This window comes from Hippopotamus amphibius, chromosome 5, assembly GCF_030028045.1.
Source record: "Hippopotamus amphibius kiboko isolate mHipAmp2 chromosome 5, mHipAmp2.hap2, whole genome shotgun sequence".
In the NCBI taxonomy this organism is placed as follows: Eukaryota; Metazoa; Chordata; class Mammalia; order Artiodactyla; family Hippopotamidae; genus Hippopotamus; species Hippopotamus amphibius.
Genome location: NC_080190.1, coordinates 23990216 through 24013679, shown reverse-complemented (window position 1 = coordinate 24013679; position 23464 = coordinate 23990216). Strand labels below are relative to the sequence as shown.

Here is a 23464-nt window from a genome sequence, read left to right as displayed (position 1 = left end):
GTAGATGTGGGATGTAAAACACACATGCATCAAGTGTTTAAATCGCTTAGAGAACTATAACAGCACAAAAACAGATTAAATAACCACCACTAGATAAGGGCCAAGGGCAGATCTCTTTCTCTATATATAATCTAATTACATTGAAAAGACTGTTTAAAATGTCTTAAATATTTTAACTGAAATGTTTGACATATTTAAATGCCATCTTTCCTTTTTCTTCTTGCCTACATCTGCCTATATCAGGAAAATATGCTATTTCTCCCAAAATGGCATTTTATGTTGAAAGCTTATACTGAGACACAAAATTTTAGACCAAGAAGTGAACTCTGAGATCTTCTAGAGCGTTTCCCAATGTCTGTTCCACAGGACACCAGTACTGTTGGATTTTAGTAGATTTTTTTTTAATGGATCCTTTTGTAAATGTCTTGATTAATGCTAATTATACAGCTTTCTTGCTCACAGGACATCCTAGAGCCTTTAACATACCAGCGAGCTTCTGTTACTCTCTAGGCAAGGAGTGTAGAATGCAGTTTATTTCTTTTTTTAAACTTATGATCATAGAACCAAATTTTCATGAAGCATCCCTAAGGGCATTTTGTTAAGTAACACATTTGAGAAAATATTATTGTGAATATAACCTCCGTATTTTAAAAATCAAAAAAAAAAAAATCAGAGAAAGAGAAATTGATAAACCAGCCCAAGGGTCAAAGCAGGTGAGTGACAGATCTAGGTCTGGAGTTAGGGTCTCTTGCTGTGAATCAAACAGCCTTTTCATCACCCACACCCCAGTTCACATCGATCTTCTCCAACACAGACAACTAGATCCATACTAATAATAATATTACCTTGCTTTTATAGAGTATCTGTCCTCCAAAATGCTCAAAGCACTTTCATATGTATTGCCTCATTTATCTCACTTGAGTAGCTCAGAATGAGCTCCAAGTACGTTAAGGGAAGAAAATGTCACGAGGTCTCCCTGTCTGGAGGGCCTCATGCTCTTAATGGTAACAGTGATATTAAAGTCTTCCCATCCCCTCTCTGGTCATCTTTACCATTATATTCAAGTTTATAAATACAGCTCAGGGTAACCTCGGTCTTTCAAGAGGTGATACAATGGCAGGGGATGATTAAAGAGAATCTGAGCATGGAAGTGCTGGTTTGTCTCAATTCCTTTGGTGGGCATGAAGCTTTGTTCTTTTCCAGCTGCAGCAGCCCTGCTTTGATAGACGGTCATGAAATATATGCATCTTTGCCGTGGACCACTCCACCCAAGCTGGGGCTTCTCTTTGAAGATGTAACGGGATTGTAATGAGGCATCTTACTGCCTTAAATAATAAACCCCGACTTGGACCAAACAATACATTCATTTGCTGTGGTGGCTCCAAGTTTTCTCAGGACAAGCTAAATTAATCACCACATTTTACCATCAGACCTCAGACGAGGCTGAGTAATGGAACCTGCTCATCTGGGAGAGTGGGGGAGGGGCCAGACAGCAGATACAGGCCCAAAGTAAAACTTTTCCTTCCAGATTGGCGAGATGCCACTGGGGGCAGCTGTCAACAGTGATCAGTGTGACGGCTATGAACAAGCAAGGCAAAGTATGTGTTTCCTAACACTCCAGCCAAGGGGCCTAAGTGGTTTCTTTGATTTTACACTACCATTTCTGAGGCTGCTTAGGTCAATGAGACTATTTCTCTGGATGCCCCTCAGTATATAAAAATTGGGGGTGGGGTGCTGCTCCCTTTTAGTAATATAATCTATTAATTTATTTCAAGTGTAGAAAAGTGTAATACAAGGAATGCCAGTTTGGGAGTCAGGAGATTCAAGTTCTAGCTTCAATTCTGCAGCAAGTAGCATTTAGTTTAGCTGAAACTTATTCCACTCAAAAAGTATAGTCCAGAGAGTAAGTAGGCATGAGATGAGTGGCTCAAATCTGCTGTTTCCTGATGTGGTTTCAATTCCCACATGCCTCTTATACAGGAGCATCTCACTGCTTTGACTATAGTCTTGTGTTTAAAGGTATAAATCTTGCAAGCCAACTACTTCAGTTGTTGGTCAATCAAAGACAGCAATTTATTCCAAATGCTCAAGGGTAAAAAACAAAATAAACAAAAAAGCAACCAGCTCTGTTGGACTTACCAAGGTAACATGATCATCTCCCCCATGGACCTCCCGAAAAGATGACCAAGGGTAATTTTAACAACACTTAATTTTTTCTTTTACATATTGACTTTACGCAATTCTCATCAGAGGCACAACTCCAATGTTTTATTTGTCTTTTTGGAAAATATTTTAAGCCAAATCAAGAGTAAGGAACATTTAAATGTATATAGGCACAGGTATATAGTTCTGGGCAATTACCACTGTCATTAATCTCTTAGCAGCTGAAAATAATAACTACTAACATGGAAATAGTTCTTTCCATGATAATAACACACAGTAAATAGCATAATTTAATGTGTGTTATTATCTCTAATGAGCTGAGGTTTACAGCTCACTTTTCACTATGCTAGGGTTAGGGGCAGAATGATGGCCAAGAAGGAGAATTCTGCCTGGAGGAGTCACTGGCTCTCCTGGGAGAGGAGACATGCAGAGTCCTTGTGCTAGATCTATCACAGATTCCTTGGGCAGGTAGCTGGTGTTGGTCCGTGATAGCAAAATACAAAGTCATCGATAAACTACAACACAGAGTCATGAAAATGCAATTGAAAAAAAGGTATTTATGTTCTTTGTTCAACCAAAAGTTTCAAAGCTAAGCTATATTTAAACCTGTGTTGTCCCCTTTTACAGCCACACACGTCTCCCTTGTTCTATGATCAAGGCACATTTGTCAGAATGGCTATCATCAAAAAGTCTACAAAAAACAAATGTTGGCAAAGATACAGAGAAAAGAGAACCCTCCTACACTGTTGGTGGGAATGTAAATTGGTGGAGTCACTGTGGAAAACAGTATGGTGTTTCCTCAAAAAACTAAAAATAGCACTACCATATGATCCAGCAATTCCACTGCTGGGTATATATCCCAAGAAAACAAAAAGCACTAATTCAAAAAGATAAATGCACCTGAATGTTCATAGCAGTATTATCTACAATTGCCAAGACATGGAGGCAACCAAAAGTGCCCAACAGAAAATGAATGGATAAAGAAGACATGGGGTGTGTGTGTGTGTGTGTGTACATACATATATACATATATATACACACAATATATACATATAATGGAATACTACTCAGCCATAAAAAAGAGTGAAATCTTGTCTTTTGTGACAACGTGGATGGACCTAGGGAGTATTATGCTTAGTAAGAGAAGTCAGACAGAGAAAGACAAATCCTCTATGTTATAGCTTATATGTGAACTCTAAAAAATAAAATAAATAAATGTACATAACAAAACAGAAACAAACACAGATATAGAGAACAAACTAGTGGTTACCAGTGGGGAAAGGGAAGGGTGGAGGGGATAGGTAAAGGTGTGGGATTAAGAGACATAAATTACTATGTGTAAAATAAATAAGCAACAAGAGTATATTGTATAGCACAGGAAAATATAGCCATTATTTTGTATTAACTTTAAGTGAAGTATAATGTATAAAAACACTGGCTCACTATGTTGTGCACCTGAAGCTAACATAATATTGTAAATAAATTATACTTCAATTAAAAAAAAAAACTAAAACTAAACACACTCTCATTTCAGTGGTTGTTGCTGAAAAAAAAAAGGCACAATAAATTAACAATTTCTGGCCACTTAAATTACATCACAGTGGCAGCAAGACCTCAAATCCACAGCTCTGAGCGCCCAAGTCAGTTTCACCTCCACTAGGTGGCGCTCCATATTAACGCAGTTCTTCAGTGTTTATGAGAGAGAGCCTGGGGATGCTGGCTGTTGGGAGTCTTTAACTTTTGTCTGCCACTATTTTTCAAAGGAGTATATATTTGGGCAAGTCTAAAAAATTAGCTGTGTCTCAGAACTCTAAAGACAACCAGTCTCATAAATTCCACTGGGAAAGAAAGCAAAGGTCGAATGCTATACAGCTGCATTCACCTCTCCATAATTATTGACAACAAAACGGGATATAAATGTACCATACCTGTTGCACTGATTTAGTATGTATCCAAAGCACAATTTCTATCTTGCTAGAAAACCAATACACACCACTTGAAAAGCAAAAGCAAGTCAGTTATCAATTTACTCAGATGCTCCTATACTGAGAGTTTCAAAGAACTGAGGGGGAGGTTGGGGTGGGGGGTATGGATGGACCACTGAAAGGTAAAGGAGGATAAAGAGGCTGGAAAAAAAAAAAAGGAAGTGAACTTCAGAAACAGAGATGGGGGATGAAAAGAAATAAATAGCTAAGAGAGACTGAAAGTGTGTTGGGAAAAAGAGTAGATACTGAAACAGAGAAACTGATTCAGGCCATACCTTGGGCAAAGCATATTTGGGCAGCTTCATTTGGGCAAACGCATTCCTTCGGTAGGACACGTAGTAATGTGGCCGTCCTCCTGATGTCAGCTGGGGCATAAACACAGATGTTGTAACAGGAGTCACTACAACAGTTACAGGTCACAGAAGAATGGCCCCTGAATGGAAGGGTGCAGCTGCCCATACAACAGCGTGAGTGACTACTGTGGGCCAATGTAAAGAACTGGCATTCAGTTCAAACACAACTTAGTGTATGTGAGTTGGTCAGAGGCCCAAACTGAACCCACTGAACAAAAATACAATTCTTCAGTGTGCCCTGTGGCTCAGAAGCCAGGAAACATTTTTAGTAATTTTTCTTTCAAATAATATAAGCCTTGGGGTATATCAGGTCAGTGTTTCTGAACAGCCTCGCAATCAAGTCCCAAGATTATGACCACACAAACAGGCTCCCGTCCAGGTCACACAGGGGCAGAACTGGAGCCCCCATCTGGGCCCTGAATTCCAGTTCTGTGCAGGGACACTGCTGGCTGTGAGCATGTCCCATACACAGCAGTGCTGCTGACATATTAGATGAAAAGCCAAGCCAGGATCATGGTTCAAAATCATTCTAGATCTTTACCTCCCAGAAAAGAATGAATGGAGAGCTACTGCTCCCAGGTCTGTCCAGGACATACAGCCCAAAGAACCCATGGGTCTGAGGGAGGGTGAGAAGAGGTGTGGTCTCCATCTCAGCAGAGCACCATAAGGTGCAGGGTGTCAGGGGCGCACTACCAATCTCTTCCTCCTTTGGAGCCACTCTTTTATTCCAGCTTTATTGACATATAACACATGCAAGTTTAAAATGTACAATATGATGATCTGGTACGTATACACTGTGAAATGCTTACCACGTATAAGGTTAGTTATCACCTCCATCCTTTCACTTAATTAAGATTTTATGTCTGTGTGTGTGTGTGTGTGTGTTAAAATTTCAGAAGTATTCTCCTAACAACTTTCAAGTATATAATACAGGACAGCCACCAGAACTTATTCTTCTTATAGCTGCACATGTACCCCCTTTGACTGGCATCTCCCCATTTTCCTAGTCCCCAGCCCCTGAAAATCACCATTTTACTCTCAGTTTCTATGAGTTCCTGCTGCTATGTTTAACCCATATAAACATCTGGAGTTTCAAATCATCTGGAGTTTGCATACTCAGAATGTCAACAAAAGCTCTGGGTGACTTTTCATCAGATACACAAAAATGTGACTGGAAGGTTCCCATATTCACCATGATGTGGCCAGATCACCTCTTAGTCCTAGTGATGGTTACATGTTCACAGTGGCCTGGGTAGAAAATATATAAAACTCTAAATGCACAATTGATTCTTATTTGTAAGTCATATATGTGGATTATATGTTATTAGAAAACAGGAAAGGTCCCTGGAAGCAACACTGATAGAGAAATGAATTATACATAAAACCAATATGGGTAACCATTTCCTATTTTAATGTCACTTGATAATTTGATTCTGAAGTTTTCAGAGTGCTCATTACTCATTTTCCTGAAGCAAAAGGAAGTGTGTGTGTATGTGTGTGTGTGTGTAACTGTGAGATATTTTAAAAGTACATAGGCTGATAATAAGGAATTAGAACATTTGCTTCCCAATACATGGGATCAAATATTCTAAATTATGATTTCTTATCCAAGTAAACAGTGTCTATAGAGTGTCCCAATCAAGTGAAATTGTATATATATTTGTATACATAAACTATTTAGCAATCGTACCTTCGTCAATTTTAACACGGAAAGCAATAACTGAATTTTTAAATGCTTTGTCCAATCAAGCCTAAATTTTTCCTGTAAAAAGAACAAAGTATTCTTGTTCCTCCTCTCTTCAAACCACTCCTGAACCCTCATCTTCTCAAATTGTTTCCCACTCTCTTTGGAGGTGAAAAACCTGTCTGCATACTTCTCATCTAAATTCTCTTGATCCTAATCACAGTGGTGCCTGACAATAAAGGCTGATTACGCTCCATTGGCTCTGCCTCCCACCACCTCCAGCCACCCCACAGCTTCTTGTTGCCCTCTGCTTCTCTGTTTTTAAGGTGGGTACTGAAGAGGGGGCTTGTCGGCGGACTACTCTCTTGAAAGGAAGAAACTGACATATCTGCTTGGCTCTGTTGATGACTAAAGGGAGCTTCTTAGGAATGCAGGTGATGGGGCTGAAGATAAGTGCGCCTGGTTCTGGAGACAGCCTGAGTATCCTGAGCACTGACTCCAGGACCCCACATTGACAAGTCCTCCAGACACTGCCCCAAGGAAGGAATTACTGTTCTCTTAGTATAAAAGCTTCAACTTGGTAATGTTCTTTTTGTTACAAAGTAATGCCTTTTTTTTCTTTCTTTATTGCTTTTCAGGGAGTGTAGGCAGGCAAAGGGGTTGCATTAGGGACAGAAACAGGGAAGGGAAATGTCTTTGAGACAATCAATGGAAGTGGATCTTTCATACCTGAACAAACACATAATCATCCTGGACAATCAACGAGTCTGGGTCAATGTAGCCTGGGAAAGGTTTATTTCTGTTGGCCTCTGTGCAGTTCTGCATTCGGCAAGTTAGGTATTGTGAATCTGAAAAAAATGAAGGTGGGGTGATATACACACAATGTTAGAGTCAGAGTGGACATTTTCTGTTTCTCTTGCTATCTGCAATTTTTTCAACAAATCTCACATTCTTTATTAGCTACATTACTGTTATTATTATTGCAAAAATAATCATTATTTTACTCACTTGCTATCAACACCACCACCACTACTTCCTAGTGCCTCCACCAACTCTTATCATCCTAGAATACTAAAATCCTGTTAATTAAATTTTTTCCTTCCAAACCCAAATATTTTCAAAGGCTGGCAATAATACCTGTGCTTTCTTAGTTACTTTTTCTGATTAATAGGCTTCACCTAAACACTTTGACCTTTGATAAACTGGGAAACATACACATACGTGCAATCATCAGTCATCTCATGCTAGAAGTGCTGTTGTTATAAACAATAAGGTCCTATGTCAAGATAAAGGTTTTTCTTCTATTACTATTCAGAAATAAAACAGAATTGAGAAGAGATTCCTGACTCAAAAACTTTGCTCTCATTTTATTGGTGAGTAAACTAAGACCCTGCATCTCACCTGAGACTGTAGCAAGTGGTAAACATATCAGTAATAACAGAAATAGAGACACAGATGTAGAGAGCAAACGTATGGACATCAAAGCGGGAAGGGGGGGGAGAATTAGGAGATTGGGTTTGACATATATATGCTAATATGTATAAAAGAGATAATAAAAATTATTTTCCAAAAAAAAGTAATTAACTCAATAGATTTGATCTCTGTTGCTGGAAGTATATTGTATCAGGGAGGCTGTCCCTGGTTTCCAACCACAACTATTCTGCCCTCTCTACGATCGGATGTCACCTAAAACTCCCTTTGCCTCCTTGCACTTAGAATAAATTTAAACCCTCCACCACCACTGCTTCAACCTCCCCTCATGTTAATCTCTTCTCTCCCTGTGATTCTTCTAATCTGACCTACAATATGTTCAGAAATTTGGCCAAACTTTCTACCACTTAAAAGGCTTCACGTTTGTATTCCCTCTGCCTAAAATGCTTCTCCCCAGGTTGTTTCCAAAGAAGGTCTATATTTCAGCTTACTGTTACTTCTGAGGGTCTTCCATGATTACTTTAGATAACCTTCCATCCTGTTAATTCCCTTCATGGAACTTATAACAATCTACATAATAAATTGGCACACAGTATGTTATAAATAAATATTCCTTGGAACACGCCACTTGACTGGAATATATCTTTTTGAATGAAAAAAGGAAGTTATTTTACCTTTTTTTTGATGCTTAATGAATGGGTGAGTTTGATTTTAGGACATCAAAGATGTATGAAGAAATCCACTCTTCCAAATAAAGAAACAGGACATGACTATTTACAGGACATGGCGATAGGCGATTAAATGTTGAGTTGGATATAAGGATTCATTAATGACTTCCCTGAAGGAAATTTCTAGCACTGCTTTTTTTTTCCTTTTCTTTTCAGTGTGGCTTGTGGGGTCTCAGTTTCCTGACTAGGGATCAGAACTGTGCCCTCAGCAGTGAAAGGGCAGAGTCCTAACCACAGGACCACAAGGGAATTCCCTAGCACTACTTTTACTTAAAGAACTCGGGTAAACCTGTATTCTACAAGGAGTGCCACTAGGGGGAGGCATGCACATTTGCTCCAACTGACCAATGGCTGATGTAGCTGCTGATAGGCTCTAATGAGAGGGAAGGAGGAGCGCTTTATCCACAATCTTCCTTTATCCTGCTGCCATGTGTGGGGACGGGATAGCTCTCAAGTATCTTAACCCATCTACTCTTCCAAAGAGAAGCTAAAGAAAAGGCTTCTACTCTCCCTTCCTGATCTCCTTTTTTTAGACATTCTTACAGTTTCATTTTAGGGCGTAGCTCACGATCTTTCTCCCTGAAGAGAATTTCTGGGACTCATCCCTTCCCAGAACAGTTCTCCCCATGACACACAAAACTGTACCTCACAATTCACACTCCATCAGACCCTTTTACAGCTTTTAGCTGGCTTCTGTTTTTCAAAAGGCAGCTCAGGGTCATAAAAATGAGACTGGGATCTGTGAGACCTGGGCTTGAGTTATGGTGTGGTCACTTCCTGGCTGCACGATTCAAAGGAAAACACTTCATCTTCCTGAGTCTTGCTACGTTCATCCATTACATGAGGAGGCCAGTGTCACCTGTCTTGTAGTTTGGCTCTAAGAATTAACCGAAATAATATACAGGCTACATGTTTTGAAACTCAAAGTTGTGCAAATGGCAGTTGTTACTATCAACTATAATGTTCCTGTTTTCTCTTTTGCTTCTTTTCGCGATGATTAGATCGTGTTGGAGCACACTGTAGGTCCTTACGAAAACTGAATTTGAGTATTACAGTTATATTTCACTATCAGGTAGGGTTGACGACCTATCCAGTGCTCATTCCTCCCTGCCTCTTTGCCAGAAAAGCCGATTCTGGACCTAGTGGTTCATCTTTCTTCCACGTGACTCAGAAGCTCTGATATGCAGGGAATAATCCTCTTGGGTCTATGCCCACTCGAAGTCTTCCTACCCCACTTGCCATCATTTGCTTTAGGAGAGGCTATTTAAACCCAGTTCTAGTAAATAAGAAGTGAGAGAGATCTTGTAAGGGGCTATGGGGAGACACAGCAGAAGACCTTCCTCTGCCACCATACAACGCGGTGTCAATGTGATGTCTGGGACTGCTCTAGCCTCCTGTGCATGGAGGGGTCTTACAGTTAAGCCTACATGATGAGTATGATGAAGAGGTGGCAAAGACCTGTTCCCTGACGACATCATTGAGTTACTGATTGTACTGAGCTCAGAGTTGCCCTCTCTCTCCATGCTTCTTGTTATGTGAGATAATGAATGAAAACAATTTGAATCAAAGTTTCCAGATTAGGAAGTCTCGGGCTTCAAATTACAAATAAAACTTTCAATCAGAATTTCTCAGACCACCACCTCATGAGGACTTCTTGATGAATATACAGTGCTTGTTTTATCTGTAATGGTCTCTAATAGTTTCTTTATTAAGACCTCAACTTCCTCTTCAAAGGTGCCTGAACAAGCATGAGATGGAAAATACAAAAATAAAACTTTTCATACTTATAACTCAATGATACAAAAATGAATCTGAGGGTCTGGGGAGAAATTAAAAGAACAGGAAAACTAGTTATTTCTTGAGCATCTACATGCCAGGTACTTACTCTAAAGCATGTTCACACTTATTCGGTACACTTAATCTTCACAATACTATAGAGTATAATTTATCAACTGATTCTGCAGGTAAAGAGAATGAAGCTCCCAGAGATTACAGAAATGGCATTATGGGGTTCAGGCTGGATTGGTCAGGCTCTAAGTTTGGTTTATTTCCACTGTGTTGCACGAAAAACCCCAGCAAGTTTGGGGCCAATTTTTGTTAAGTATGTTTTGGCTTCTAAGTATCAGTGGACACATCTAGACACAACAACAACAACAAAAAAAAGGCCCGTGCGTTTATATCCTTCGTGGGTTAATTTGGCAATAGGGATCAGCATCTTTTCAGGTTCATTTCTGAGACCTCGACTTGAAGAAATAATAATCTATACAAAGATTTACCTACTTTGATATTCCTCACAGTATTGTTTATAATTGAAAAAAACGGCTCACGACTGAGGAACAACTGGACTGTGACACATGCATAGTTTGCTGTTAAAATCCTGCTTCGAGAGTATCTACGGGGATTTATAGGAATACTTCACACATTTTACATCATAAAAGTAGCTTATCGATTAATGATGCTGTATCAATGTTAATTTCTTAGTTTTGAAAAATAGACCTTGGTTGTATAAGATGTTAACATTAGGGGAAGCTGGGTAAAGCTGTACTATCTTGGTAACTTCTCTGTTTATCTAAGAGTATTCCAAAATAAACGTTTTTAAAAAGTAGGTTACCAAAATATGTGCATATGGACACGATTTTGTGCAAGTATCTATATATCTATCTATATATAGATATCTACATATGTATGTTTGCATGGGGAAAATGAATACAAGATATATGTGTGACGTCAACACTAGTGTGGAGGCAGTGATGTGAGAGAGGCAGGCGATCAGTGTCAAATCTCTGGTCAGCACCTCTCGTCCAGGGAAAGGGGCTGGGGGTCATGGTGGGCTTATGGGATCCTACTTGCAAGAACTGGAGAACCACCTCTAATTCCTTTGCTTGTTCTAGCTCCCTCTACTCCCCATGCCACATACTGAGGCAGAGCTGGGCACTGAGCTGCTCTTGGGCTGAGAGTTACAAAATGTACAACCAAGGGACCCAAGAAAAGCCCCAGGAAGGGGTCTTGAAACCATGTCTTGCTCGAAGTGGCTCAAAGTGAAATTTGCAAGCTGAAGGGGAACTGATCAATTCTGAGCCGCTTGCCCATGGTAAAGTGCTCCTGGTTTGTCCTCCTTCCCTCCTAATGGAAACAGAAAGAAATTGGCTGCACTTCATAATGAGGGACCAATCACTCTTATTCCCCTTGGGGCTTGCTGTAATAGCATTAAGTATTATGAACTCTTTCCATATTCATTTCTGGTGAGTGTAGGATGCGATTCCACAGGAAGTATCCTGTAATCTGGCATTAATTAACGTCAATTAATGTAGGCAACTGCTAGACTTTAGAATTAATTTCATTACTTTTCCCACACAGATGTTTTCCTTGCCACAGGTAATTAGGACACTATGCTGCTCTTTTTAAGCATCCTCGCTCTCTGCAACGGCTGCTGCTTGGAATAATGCAATTCCCATGCCCCCAAATCTGTGCTGCTCTAAGGAAGGGAAGCTGCTTTTTAAAGGCCAGGCTTGGAGCAGGGGAACAGGGGTTTAAATGCAGGCTTAGCTTGGTAAACCAAAGCAAATCACTTTACTCCTCAAATCTGCAAAATGGGAATAAACAGGGGTCATCTTGCCAGTCGTTATGAGAACTTACAACCTCAGTCGGGAAATGTGTTCAGTCCGGTGTCTGGCTGGACTGTGCTCACATGGTGGGAGCTGTGGCTGTGATGAAAGCCCCTCCTCTTTCATCACCAGTGCTGCCCACTGTGTCTCAAGGGAACCATCTGCGTAGTACTACAGACATTTCTACCAGAGACAACTGCTTTCTTTATATTCATGTTTTGGTTTGGGTTAATTTTTTTAAGTAATTTTTTAAAACACTATGAAAAGTATTCTCCCAGTGTAATTAATAGATAATAAATATTCTATGTAGGCAGTGTAAGGTAGTGGTCAGGGCAGAACTGGAAAATAACTAGGCTCTGAGACAACACAGAAGTTACCTTGGTGCCCAGCACACAGGGCTCCCAGCACACAGGGCAGCCCGTCTCCAACCACATTCTCGTGCAGGGTCTCCCTCCCGCTGGAGTGAAGGGCTAGGTCCGAGCTTTCTCTCTCTCTCACATGCTGTATGACTCTGAGAAGGTCATTTACCAAACTAGGCTTCAGACTTTTTCTCTATAAAATGAGGGTTATTAGAATTTTAGAATCAAAAAGGATGTTCAAAAATCAGACTTTTGACTTTAAGATCCAAAGTTCTTTACCATCCTTTACTCACTGAAACCTGTTTCCTTCTCAGTCTTGCCCAAGCAAACAAAGCTCTGTGATGTTGCTGGCAAGTGTGTGTCTCTGGGGCTTCTGCCTGTTCTAAACAGCACATGCATTCCTGGCTGGCACCTCATGTTCATTTGGAGCGCTCCCCGGGTTAGAACTGCTTTTTCCTTTCCTGCGATCCTAACCACATACTTCCTGGGCCTTCTTCTGTGGAGTTTCTCCCGAGGCTCAGGCAGAGCTCTCCCTTCCCAGAATGGCTCCCCTGATGGCAGCAGCAGTATTAACCTCCAAAGGAACCAGAGCAGCCTCTCCTCTGGGTCAGGAACTGTGCTGAATGGATCACATGCTTTTTATCTTTTAAACGTGGGGGAAAAGTCCAGAATAAGGCACTTTTTCCAGGTAAACAACTCCAGGCTTAGGTATGATACTTTAACATTGCAAAAGTTTAATTTTAAATAAAACCATAGACTAGGCCAGCAAGCACAAACACTTTGAAACTCTCTCCCATCTCCCATTAATTTTCAGCTTTAAAGCAGAACAGTATCTAAAGGCCATAATCTGTATATAAATTTTTATTTTGTTCGTTCTATTGTCCTATTATTTGGTTTAGAACATTCCTATTACATGTTTCCACCCAACACACACACAAACACACACACACGCACCCAAGTGTGTACATGTGTCAACAAGCTTGTGTTTGTAGAACCTGCGTTCCCATCAGGGCTCTAGAGCACTCTGTGGCACATCCCAGTTAGAAACTGAAACCTTCAAAAGCGAGACTTCAGCCTTGACCCCTGAAAGATGATATTGAGGACAAGAAATTTCTGTGAAAATTACAAACGTAGATCAAATGTCCTCCTTTGGCACAATAAGCTTGTGGCATTGCTTTCTTCTAGGAAATCTCTTGATTTTGGCCCAGTGTAACTTTCTAGGTGTTGTCTTATATTGTTAGCCTTTGGACATTCAGGAGGCCATGATTACTATAGGGAAAGTTCTGGAATCATACATTATGCCAAGCATGGGGCTAAGAATTGGGGACACGAGAGAGAACAGGAGGGCAGAATGCAGTGGGGTGAGTGTATCCTAGGAGGAGTGCAGGTGCAGGTGCCGTGGGGCCCCAGGTGAGGGGTAGAGGGGCAGAGGGGCATCTAACCTTCAAACCTCTCCACAGATGGTCTACTCTGTAGCAGGACTTCTCCTACGACACCGCATTTATTTTACTCTGCATCACACAGAGTTGTAGACCTGTTGTGTCCTTATGGTCTACAGAACGCCTTGAGAATAGAGACTATTTTACTATTGATTCTAACTCACAGAGAGACAATTACCTTTGTGGGGGGGGGGGGGGGCAGGGGGAGACACCCAGGGAAGGCTGCGTGGAAAAGCTGAGAAAAGCCCAGAAGGCTGCTTGGAGTGGTGACCAGGGGAAGACATCATTCCAGAAAGCAGGAGCACTGGGCCACAGCATGGAGGCATGAGAGAGATGGGAGATAGGCTTGGGGAATGCCAGCCGTCTGTTTTGTGAGAAAGCCACGCTAGAACTCCAGTTTAAGCTGAGAAAAGACACCAAGTTATCTGTAAGGTCACACAAGCCATGAGAAAACAAGAAGTACATTTGTTCCAGTAACTCTCCAAATTGGGTTCACAAAGAAAGGGGCGAGGGTGGGAGAGGGAGAGAGAGAGACAGAGAAAAGGACAAATTGTAGGAAAGAAAGAAAATAGGAATGAAAGTGGAAGGAGGGAGGGAGGGAAGGGAGGAAGAAATGAAAACAGTTTTGAGTATGGGGGAGAAAATACACAGCATGTCCTCTACGGGGCTTTTCGTGGGGAGGGATGTGCACTATTTGCTTAGATGTGCTCACATATTACATGATGAAGGCCAGGACAGAGGGTGAGTTCAAGGGACAGCTTCTGAGACACGTAGGTATATCCAATCCACTGTTTCTTCACTTACTATTTGCATCACACTCAATACTGAATATCATACTTGGAACATGATACATGTTCAATAAAGATCAACAAGGCACAATCCCTGCATTCTGTAGTGGAATAAACAGAAAGAGATTACACATTTGCCTGTGTTCTGTGCATTTCAGCCACCTCGCCTCCCTGCTATACCTCAGCCACGCCAAGCACGCCCATACTCTGTATCCTTCACACGTGCTGTTCCATCTGTCTGCAATTCTCTTCCACCAGGCAGACCCAGCTCTCTCCCTTACTTCCATAAGGACTTGGCTGAAATACCAAATGCCGCCTTTCAGAGATTCTGTCTTTGACAACTACTTTCCCAACCTCCCACCCCCCACCCCCAAACCCCCACCCCGCCCCAGTCACTCTTTATCTAGACTCTGCTTTGTTTTGCTTCCTAGAACTTATCAGTAGCCAGCACTATGCGTTTGTTTAAAACCTGTCTCACCTAATTAGAAGGTGAGCTCTAAGAGAGCAGGGCCTTTGCAATGTCCCCTACTATCCTTTATGCATGCCTAGAAGGTACCTGGCCTAGCACAGACGTCCAACAATGCTTTTCAAATGACTGATTAATAAATAGGTCTGGAAAGAACCAGACCTGGCTTCAAATTTTAGCCCACAGCAATGGCAAAAATATTTAACCACTGTAAGTCTCATTTTCCTCATAGTTAAAGTGAGGAAAATAATCATAGGACCTACTTCCAAGGGCTGTTGTAAGTAGTACAGCTAAAAGGGATCTAGTGCAGCAGCGCCAGCCAAATAACAGGAATGCAATGCACGATCCTAGCATCCTTGTTGCTTGAGAGCATACAGGGCAAAGGAAGGGGAGGTGTGAGTGTCAAGATCTTTACAATCACCGTTTGTTTTTGTTTTAAAGCAGGAGTCAGAAACATGAGGAATTTTCCAAACCCTTAGAAACTGCCACACATGCATGTTATATGGACGGATGCTGCTGAGTCCTGAGGGAGGCTGAGGACCCAGGAGAAACCCAGTCCTTCATCTGAGAGTTAAGATCTGGGGATCTAACAAGGTCATGGTGAAGGTGAAAAGAGGTGAGACATGTCAAGAAAGGACTTAGCAGGTAGCAACCTAAGTGTCCATTCACTACCGTAGGAACAAATAATGTAGGCAGAATGGTCACAAAACGTGAAACAATACAGCAATGAGAAAAACTGCACTGGAGGTCCACTCAGCACCATAGACAGGCTGCCAAACAAAGTGCTGGGCAGCAAAGGAGAAGGGTACCCAAGGTATGATACCATTTCTATGACGTTCAAAATGTACAAAATCAATGTTATACACTATTTAGGGGTACAGACACAAGCAATAGTAAGTACAGGAATGATGGAACAACCATTTTAGGAGAATGGTTAGCTGAGGGTCATCGGAGGACACAGTTCAGAAAGAGGTACTGTGGGCTTCAACTGTGTTTGCAACAATGTAGTTCAGAGCTTGATATAAACTCTGGTCCATCCAAATCCAGCCTGTCACCTGTTTTAGTGTGACCCATGAACTAAGAATGGCATTCACATTTTTAAATGGTTGAAAGAAATCCTAAGAAGGACAACATTTCGCAACCTATGAAAATTATGTGAAATTTACATTTCAGTGTCTATTAGTAAAGTTTTCTCAGGACACACACACACGATCTGCAGATGACACATTTCTCTCATGCACCTCTGTGTTCTCCTCCTCAGGATGGGAGGTAAGGGCACAGACCTCCTCACAGATGGGTGGGCACACAGGAGGCAGGGGAAGTAGCACATAATGGATACAAAGGACCCAATTTGAAAGCTGCCCAGCTGAGCCTGTTACTGCCCTGTCACTGCCAGGTTTTGCATTGCTGTGTGGGGAGGCCCGTGTTATCTTATTTCATGCTTTTCTGCTTGGTTTTCAGGGCTGTCTTTAGGCTGCTAAATCAGAGACACCAAGTTGAAATCAATAGTCTTTGAAATCAAGAGACTTTCGCAATATGAAAAATGGGGTCAGAAGGACACTGCTAGAAAGACAAAGTGGTAGGTGTTGCTGGGCTCTCTAAGTCTGGAAGCTTGATCTGGGGATATGGGAGGGGAGGTGAGAAGGCATTTGGTAAACGTGTTCAGAAGTGATGAAACCTAGCAGGACCCTCTGAGGCTCCTGGGAACAAAAGCCTTTCTGTGTCCCCCATTTCTTGATTACAGGAAATAGGCTTCATTCAGCCTCCATGACCTTCCCTGAGTTTCAAATAGCAGGTTCAAACAGTTGCTAATTAGGGAAGGGATGCGATGCGAGACAGAGGAACAGCCAAGAAATGATAGTGCAGCCTTGGGGCAGGGTCCTGGTTCCTCCTCAGGGGACATACAGAACAATATCTTTGAGCTGTTTTGCACATACTGAAACTCCCACCAGTTGGGAGAAGTTAACAGTATGCTGCCCACAAGCACAAAGACCCCAGACTGGTTGGAACCAGAAGGTTGATGATGTTGACTCCCACCTATCTTACCACCCATCAGAAGAATGTCCACAAGCGGATCACGCCCTCTTTAAGCCATTACTATAAAATCCTCACTACCCCTCCAGGTCGGGACCCCCTCAAAACTGTGAGGGCATGAGCCTTCTGTGGCCCTTTTTGCCTGGCAAAGCAATAAAGCTATTCTTTTCTACTTCACCCAAAACTCTGCCTCCTAGAGATTTAATTCAGTGTCGGGGAATAGAGGCTGACGTCTGAAGCAGACCAGAAGTGGAAACTTCTCACCTTCTCCTAGGCCCCACCCTAGAAGCTATTAATACATTAACTGATTGAAAAAGAAGGTAAAAGAAGGCTATGAAACGTGGGTTCTAGTAATGCCAACTGGTGTACTAGTGTTGGCGCTTCAGCTGGAGTCAGGGTGGCAAGTTTGATATTTTTTAGACTTGCATAAAAATGCCAAAATGTTGATCTTCTCTAGAACATTAAAGATATTTGATACCTTTTGAGGGGTCATTGAAGAGGAAATACAAATAACCGAGAAAAATCAATACAAATTCTTAACCTCACTCCTAATTAAATGAATGCAAATTAAAACAACAAAGATAAGCCACATTTTTGCTCATCAGATGCGTTATGTTTAAAAAACTTTTCATAACATCCTGGACTATTGAGGGCTTGTAAACATAGGCGTTCTCATACTCAGAAAGTATGCAACGATGCACTATTTCAGAGAGCGATGTTACAATATCTATGAAACTTAAAAATGCACACTCTCTCGGACCCAGGGATTTCCCTTTGGTGATTTTCTTTGAGCAGGGCTTCCTGCCTTCACACGTTTGCATGTTTACTACCCAAATAAGCAATGCGTGTGTACATGTATGTATCAACACTGTTTGAAACAGCCAAACATCTACAGGTCTATTAATGAGATGGTGATTAACAAAATTATCATTGACTGTATAAGGGGTTCCTGTGTAGTGATTAGCCATGAAGTGGCTAAATTTATACATACTGATACAGAAAGACTTTTAACTTGCTATTGTATTCACCCACATTGACTTCGGCATCACAGTTTTACAACATGAACATTTGTGAGTGTGTATGTACACACATACGTATTTATCTGTATAAGCCCAAACAGCTTCTGCAATAACACAGAAGACATATTTTTCTTAAAATACCAACTTCGGGGAATGAGAAAGAAGGTCAGGAAGTGGAGCTACTTTCCCCTTGATACACTGGAGTACCATTTATCCTTTTTATTGTCGTCGTTGCTACTTCTGTTGGTATAAGAGTAATTAATACTTGTAGTGGAAACTCAAAGCACTTCACTGCTAATATACTGGGGACTGATGAGACGTGAGGTCTCTAACACCCTCCCACAGTATCTCAGCAGTGCTCGCCTCATCCACGTGTTGGTCTGCATGCTGTTCAATGTGGGAATTCAATCGAGGGGTGGAAAGTGAAAAGCAGAAATGAGATGTCCAGTTCTCACCCACAACCAGAATTAGTGGGATGGTGGTTATACAAAGTTGTGAGTTTCCTTTGATTTTTATCTCTTTAGCTTATAAAATGCTGGTTTGAGTTTCCTTTCAGAAAGAGTTTCGGGGCAGTCTTTTTCACAGCTGGTTAAAGGGCCAAGGTGGTTTTCCCCCAGTGAAAGAGATTAGTCAGTCCTATGGCAAGTTGTTGCAAGGTTAGTTACTCATGCAAATAGACACGGAGACCAGTAATTCTTGCCTGACCCCTGTCCCTGCTGGCATGGGTCACCACAAGTACAGAAATATTCAGGTCACTGGGCAGCTCTTTCATCTCAGGAGTAAAACGGAGAAACAATAAAGCTCAACCTTGGTACTGCAGGTTCTCTTTCAAGATGACGTATGTAGATGAGCGTAAATATAAATCTATAGACCCATGTGTAATTATCATGCAAAGAATTCTGATAAAAGTTATATTCTTTTCCTCCACATCACATATACATACTAGCATACAATTTCAGGGAGTCATGAGCTTCTCGTGTTCACCCATTAGCCCTAAGGGACTCTACACACCCTATGGTTAAAGGCACTTCTTTAAGAAGATGTGCCCAATGACGGCACACACAGATGTTTATTAAATCAACACACACGAATGTGCGAGGCTCTGAGCTGTGTTTTATACATAGAACCAAGATTAAATAAGATGCGGCTTTTCCCAAAGATTTCAGTCCAACAGTGTGGTCAACATTTTCTCTCTAACCACATACATTACACACACACACAAACACAGACACAGACACACACACACGTACCTATATTAGGTAAATCAATAGAATGTAGGTTTCCTTTTTACTATTTTAATGTAGTGGGGAACAGTTTTAATGTATTAGGTGCACACAATGTGTGTGCTCATTCACTCACTCATACACACACGCACGCATGCACGCACAGTGTACAGAAACAGTAAAATCTTTGTTTCCTGGATGAGGACCTGTCAGTTTGTCCTCGCTTGAATGCAGGGGCCAATAACAAATGCCACGTCCAATAAATTCGTTCAAAATTCTCTAATAATACTTCCTGTGATTGATTGTAACTGAGGTTGCTCTCTTCAGCTCGCTTCCCAAGGCAGAGAGGTAGTACGAGAAAGAATAACATCCTTGTCATGGTTGTAAACTACAATATATCCAGATTTCAGAACACAGTTGGCAAGAAATGTCTGTGTCGGTCATAGACCCTCATAGAACAAAAAGCTTTCCATAGCTCATCTCCCCTTAAATATGGAGACTTCGATTGAAACAGAAATTAATTATAAAGTGTAATCTAGGGAGATCTGAAATGAGTCTAAACTTTGAATAACAAGCCTAGGTAAGCATTTGCCATATGCCCCATGGCAATGAGCAAAATAAACAAGGAGGGATTTTTTTTCTGTGTCACATGTCTCAGTGCGTTGGCTACAAAATTCCTAAACCCATTAAAATCAGAAAAAAAATTACTTGTTACAAAGTAAAAATATATATATATTATTTTGGCATACGCATATGTATATACCAGATGTATAACCTGGCATACGCATATTTGGCATATACAAGATGTATAACCTAGAATATAGACAATGGGTTTCACATACTAAACAGTAATGAAGGGATGGAGAAAAAAGAGGGATTCCAATCCCGGAATGAGGAGAGAGATACATAGCAATACTGGATTTCTTGGAGCAAATGACCAGCCTGGAGTGTGATTTTGATAAATACACCCTCAGTTATTTTTGCAAAGCGCTTAATAGTTTGACCTCTCTGTGTTCTTTCTTTCCTTCCTCCTCCTCTCTGTTTCTTTGATCTGAAGCCATGGTTACTGAATCTCTTGGAGACAGACAGACAGACAGACAGACAGACAGAGGGAATATAATACTGAGAAAATCTCATTGTTTTTTATATTCAGTCAGGTCGGGCATTATGCTTGGATCCTTTATTTCAATTGGTAGGTTTTTTTTTTTTTTTTTTTTTCTGTTTTGTTTTGACAGGGATAACTTTTCAAATTAAATCCCTTTATTGAATTTTCACTCTTGGATGGTTTCTGAAGATGCTGCCTTTGCAAAAAAGTAAAATAAAATAAATAAAATTAGAACTGATGTATTTCATGCCTTGTGAAAGCTGAGCCTGAGATGACAGTTTGGCATTATCAACCTCTGTGCCTGCAGGGAGCACAGGAATAATGCTGGGTGAGAGAAAACATGCCGATCAGGGAAAGTGACGGCCTTGCTGTTTTCAGGATACGGGGTGATGTGCGTTAGATGCCACAAGCCAGAAAGCAGCATTATCCCCCAAAGCTTGAAAATGAAAGCAATCTGGGATGCTACCAATTCCATCCAGAGCTCTCTAAACAAGGGGGGCAGTCACGGGAGACAGACCCTAAAGCTCTTTCATTAGTTTTTCGTTGTGGGACTTTGTTACTCTAAGCGTGTGCAGCAGACCAGGGGCACTGGCTTCACCTGCAGACTCTTGGACCCTTACTGAATCAGAGTCCACATTTTAACAAGATCCCTAGGTGGGTCCTATGCATGTTCAAGTTTGAGATACAGTGCTCGAGATTTTTCAGACAACCTGGTAAATGAGGTTGGGTAGCCAGCTAGTAACCCTGACAGTTGGTCAACTGTGCATTCATTCATTCATTCATTCAGTATATATTTATTAAGCTCCATCTACATGCAGACACTGTGGAATGTGCTAGAAATGCAATATTGAACAAAGGTATATTTGGCTCCCGCACTCATAGAACTTACTTATCAGCTGGTGGAGAGGAAAAGCTGTGGTTAAATAATCATGTAAATGGAATGTGTAATTTCAAGCTAAGATGAGCACAATAAAGAAAAATAATAGAGTTGGACAAAAGCAAACAAAATCAACTGGTTTAGATTAGGACTTCAAGAAAGACTTCCTTAAGAAATGGATGCTTTCCCTGGTTTTGATATATTGTTCTATGGTTATACTTGGATGTTAAGATTGGGGGAAGCTGGGTGAAGGGTTCAGGGGAACTGTACTATTTTTCTGCAACGTCTTTGTGAGTCTAAAATTATTGCAAAATTGAAAGTTAAACAAATAGAATGATGCTTACCCTTAATCTGAATGATCTTCAGTGATGCATTACACAGAATTGGTCAGGGAAGAGGGAATAATGAAAGGTATTCCAAGCACAGGGAACAGCAGGTATTGGAGCCTTGTAGGGAGACAGAACCTTGAAGCTTCCAAGAATTGAAAGCAAACCCAAAGGCCTACAGGTGAGGACTGAGGAGGGCACCGAGTGAGATGAGGCTGAGGACACGGTCAAGCAGCAGATTACGCTGCAGCTATAAGGAGAGGTGAGAACCTTGTTCTTTATTATCACAGAAATGGAAACTAAAACAAAGCTTTAAACAGATAACATGGCAACTTTTGACTTAGGACAGCTCTGGCTATTGTGTACTGAGAACTGAATGTTGGAATCTATGATAATATTATTAGCTCTGGTCACCACCAGAGAAAGCCCACTTTATAAAGAGGTGTGAAAGCAGCTCTGAACTGTTGAGACTATTCTGTCAGGTACAGTCTGGGCATATTACATATCACAGCCCTGCCTGAGTTTATAAAGGAGAAAGGAGATGGCTGACTTGAACCCTGATCTGTCCCCTCACTGATTCTGCCAAAGAATATATTCATTCCCCAAAGTGGTAAAGAAACCTCTGGAGATAAAAATACCTCCCTGTGAGTGCATAGTGACGGAGTAGGTGTGGTTTCTGGAGAGTCTGGATGGCAGGGGTGACCAGCTTCTCTGAGCTGTGAGCTGGTAAACCACGGGTATCATCTGCCTTTCATTGGAAGAGCGGAGGACAGGTAGACAAGCTCGGTGTCAATGATGATGAAGTTTGTGAATTGTGAGGGATATTTCTGAAACAGGGAAGGTCTCAAAAATTAGATTATCATCGTCTGGCTCAGGGCTGAGCAACTTCGACCTGCCTCCTAGCTCTGTGGTAACTGGAGAGTCCATTCTCTTCCTCTTCTCTGCACTCAAGACCTCTTTCTTTTCACCTGGCCTTTCTCCCCTCATCCTTTTTTCATCTATACATTTCCCCCTTTTCTCTTTTTCCTCTTCCCCTTTCACCTGTAGAGCCCATCTTGGGCCTAGTAGTACCCCCTGAAATACTTAGCCCTTCTGGAGATCTTCAGGTCAAAAGAAGGGGAAGGAAACCCACGTTACTCTTGTTTAACTATGTTATTTAAACTTTCTATGCCTTGATTTCTTCATCTGTAAAATGGGAACCACCACCTATGAGTAGTGAGGATTAATTGTGATGAAGTATAGAAAGCTCTTAGCATAATTCTTGGTACAGGGCAAGTGCTCAGTAAATATTAGCTACTGCAGGAATCATTATTATCAACTTAATTTACAGCGAAGAAATGGAGGCACAAAGCGTTTAAGTAACTTTTTAAAGGTCACACAATAAGTAAGTGAACTTGTGAGTCAGCAGATGTGGGTTTGGGTTGTGGATCTGCAACTTTGCTCTACATCGTGTGCTAAGGTCACAATGTCCACAGGAAACAGAGTCCTTCCCTGTAGCCAATCTAAACAGGGATGTTCAGAACCACCAACTGACTTTTCCCTCCTGCCGCTTAAGACAGCGGACACACAGGACGATTCTCTTTTCCTAACCCTTTCCAAATGCTTTGTGGATCTCCCACTAGACAGTGAGGCATTGCCTGGATGATACCTGATAAAATAAGGAAACTGGAAAAAAAGTAGCCAGAATAAACAAGAGGATTTTTACAGAGTATAAAGATCCAAACGGAATATCCTGGGAAAACTTTGATGTCTTACAAAGTTTATTTAAGTATCAGAAATTAATTTTCTTAATAAACGTGCAGTAAAATTGAACAAAAAAAATAAGGAAACTGGGAAAACAAATCAAAACAGAAGTAATAATACAATAACAAGTGTTTAC

The 23464-nt window shown here is 41.2% G+C and overlaps 1 protein-coding gene across 4 annotated transcripts in view; it reads right to left on the bottom strand.

Annotated features, from left to right (window-relative positions):
- SORCS1 (sortilin related VPS10 domain containing receptor 1) overlaps positions 1-23464 on the bottom strand; it is a 497412-nt gene that overhangs the window by 109139 nt on the left and 364809 nt on the right. For all 4 annotated transcript variants that reach the window (XM_057735386.1, XM_057735384.1, XM_057735383.1 and 1 more), the window contains exons 7-8: positions 6915-7033; positions 4424-4513 (exon numbers count right to left, since the gene is read on the bottom strand). In XM_057735386.1, the coding sequence (XP_057591369.1) occupies positions 4424-4513; positions 6915-7033 (209 nt within the window). The remainder of the gene's footprint in view (positions 1-4423; positions 4514-6914; positions 7034-23464) is intronic.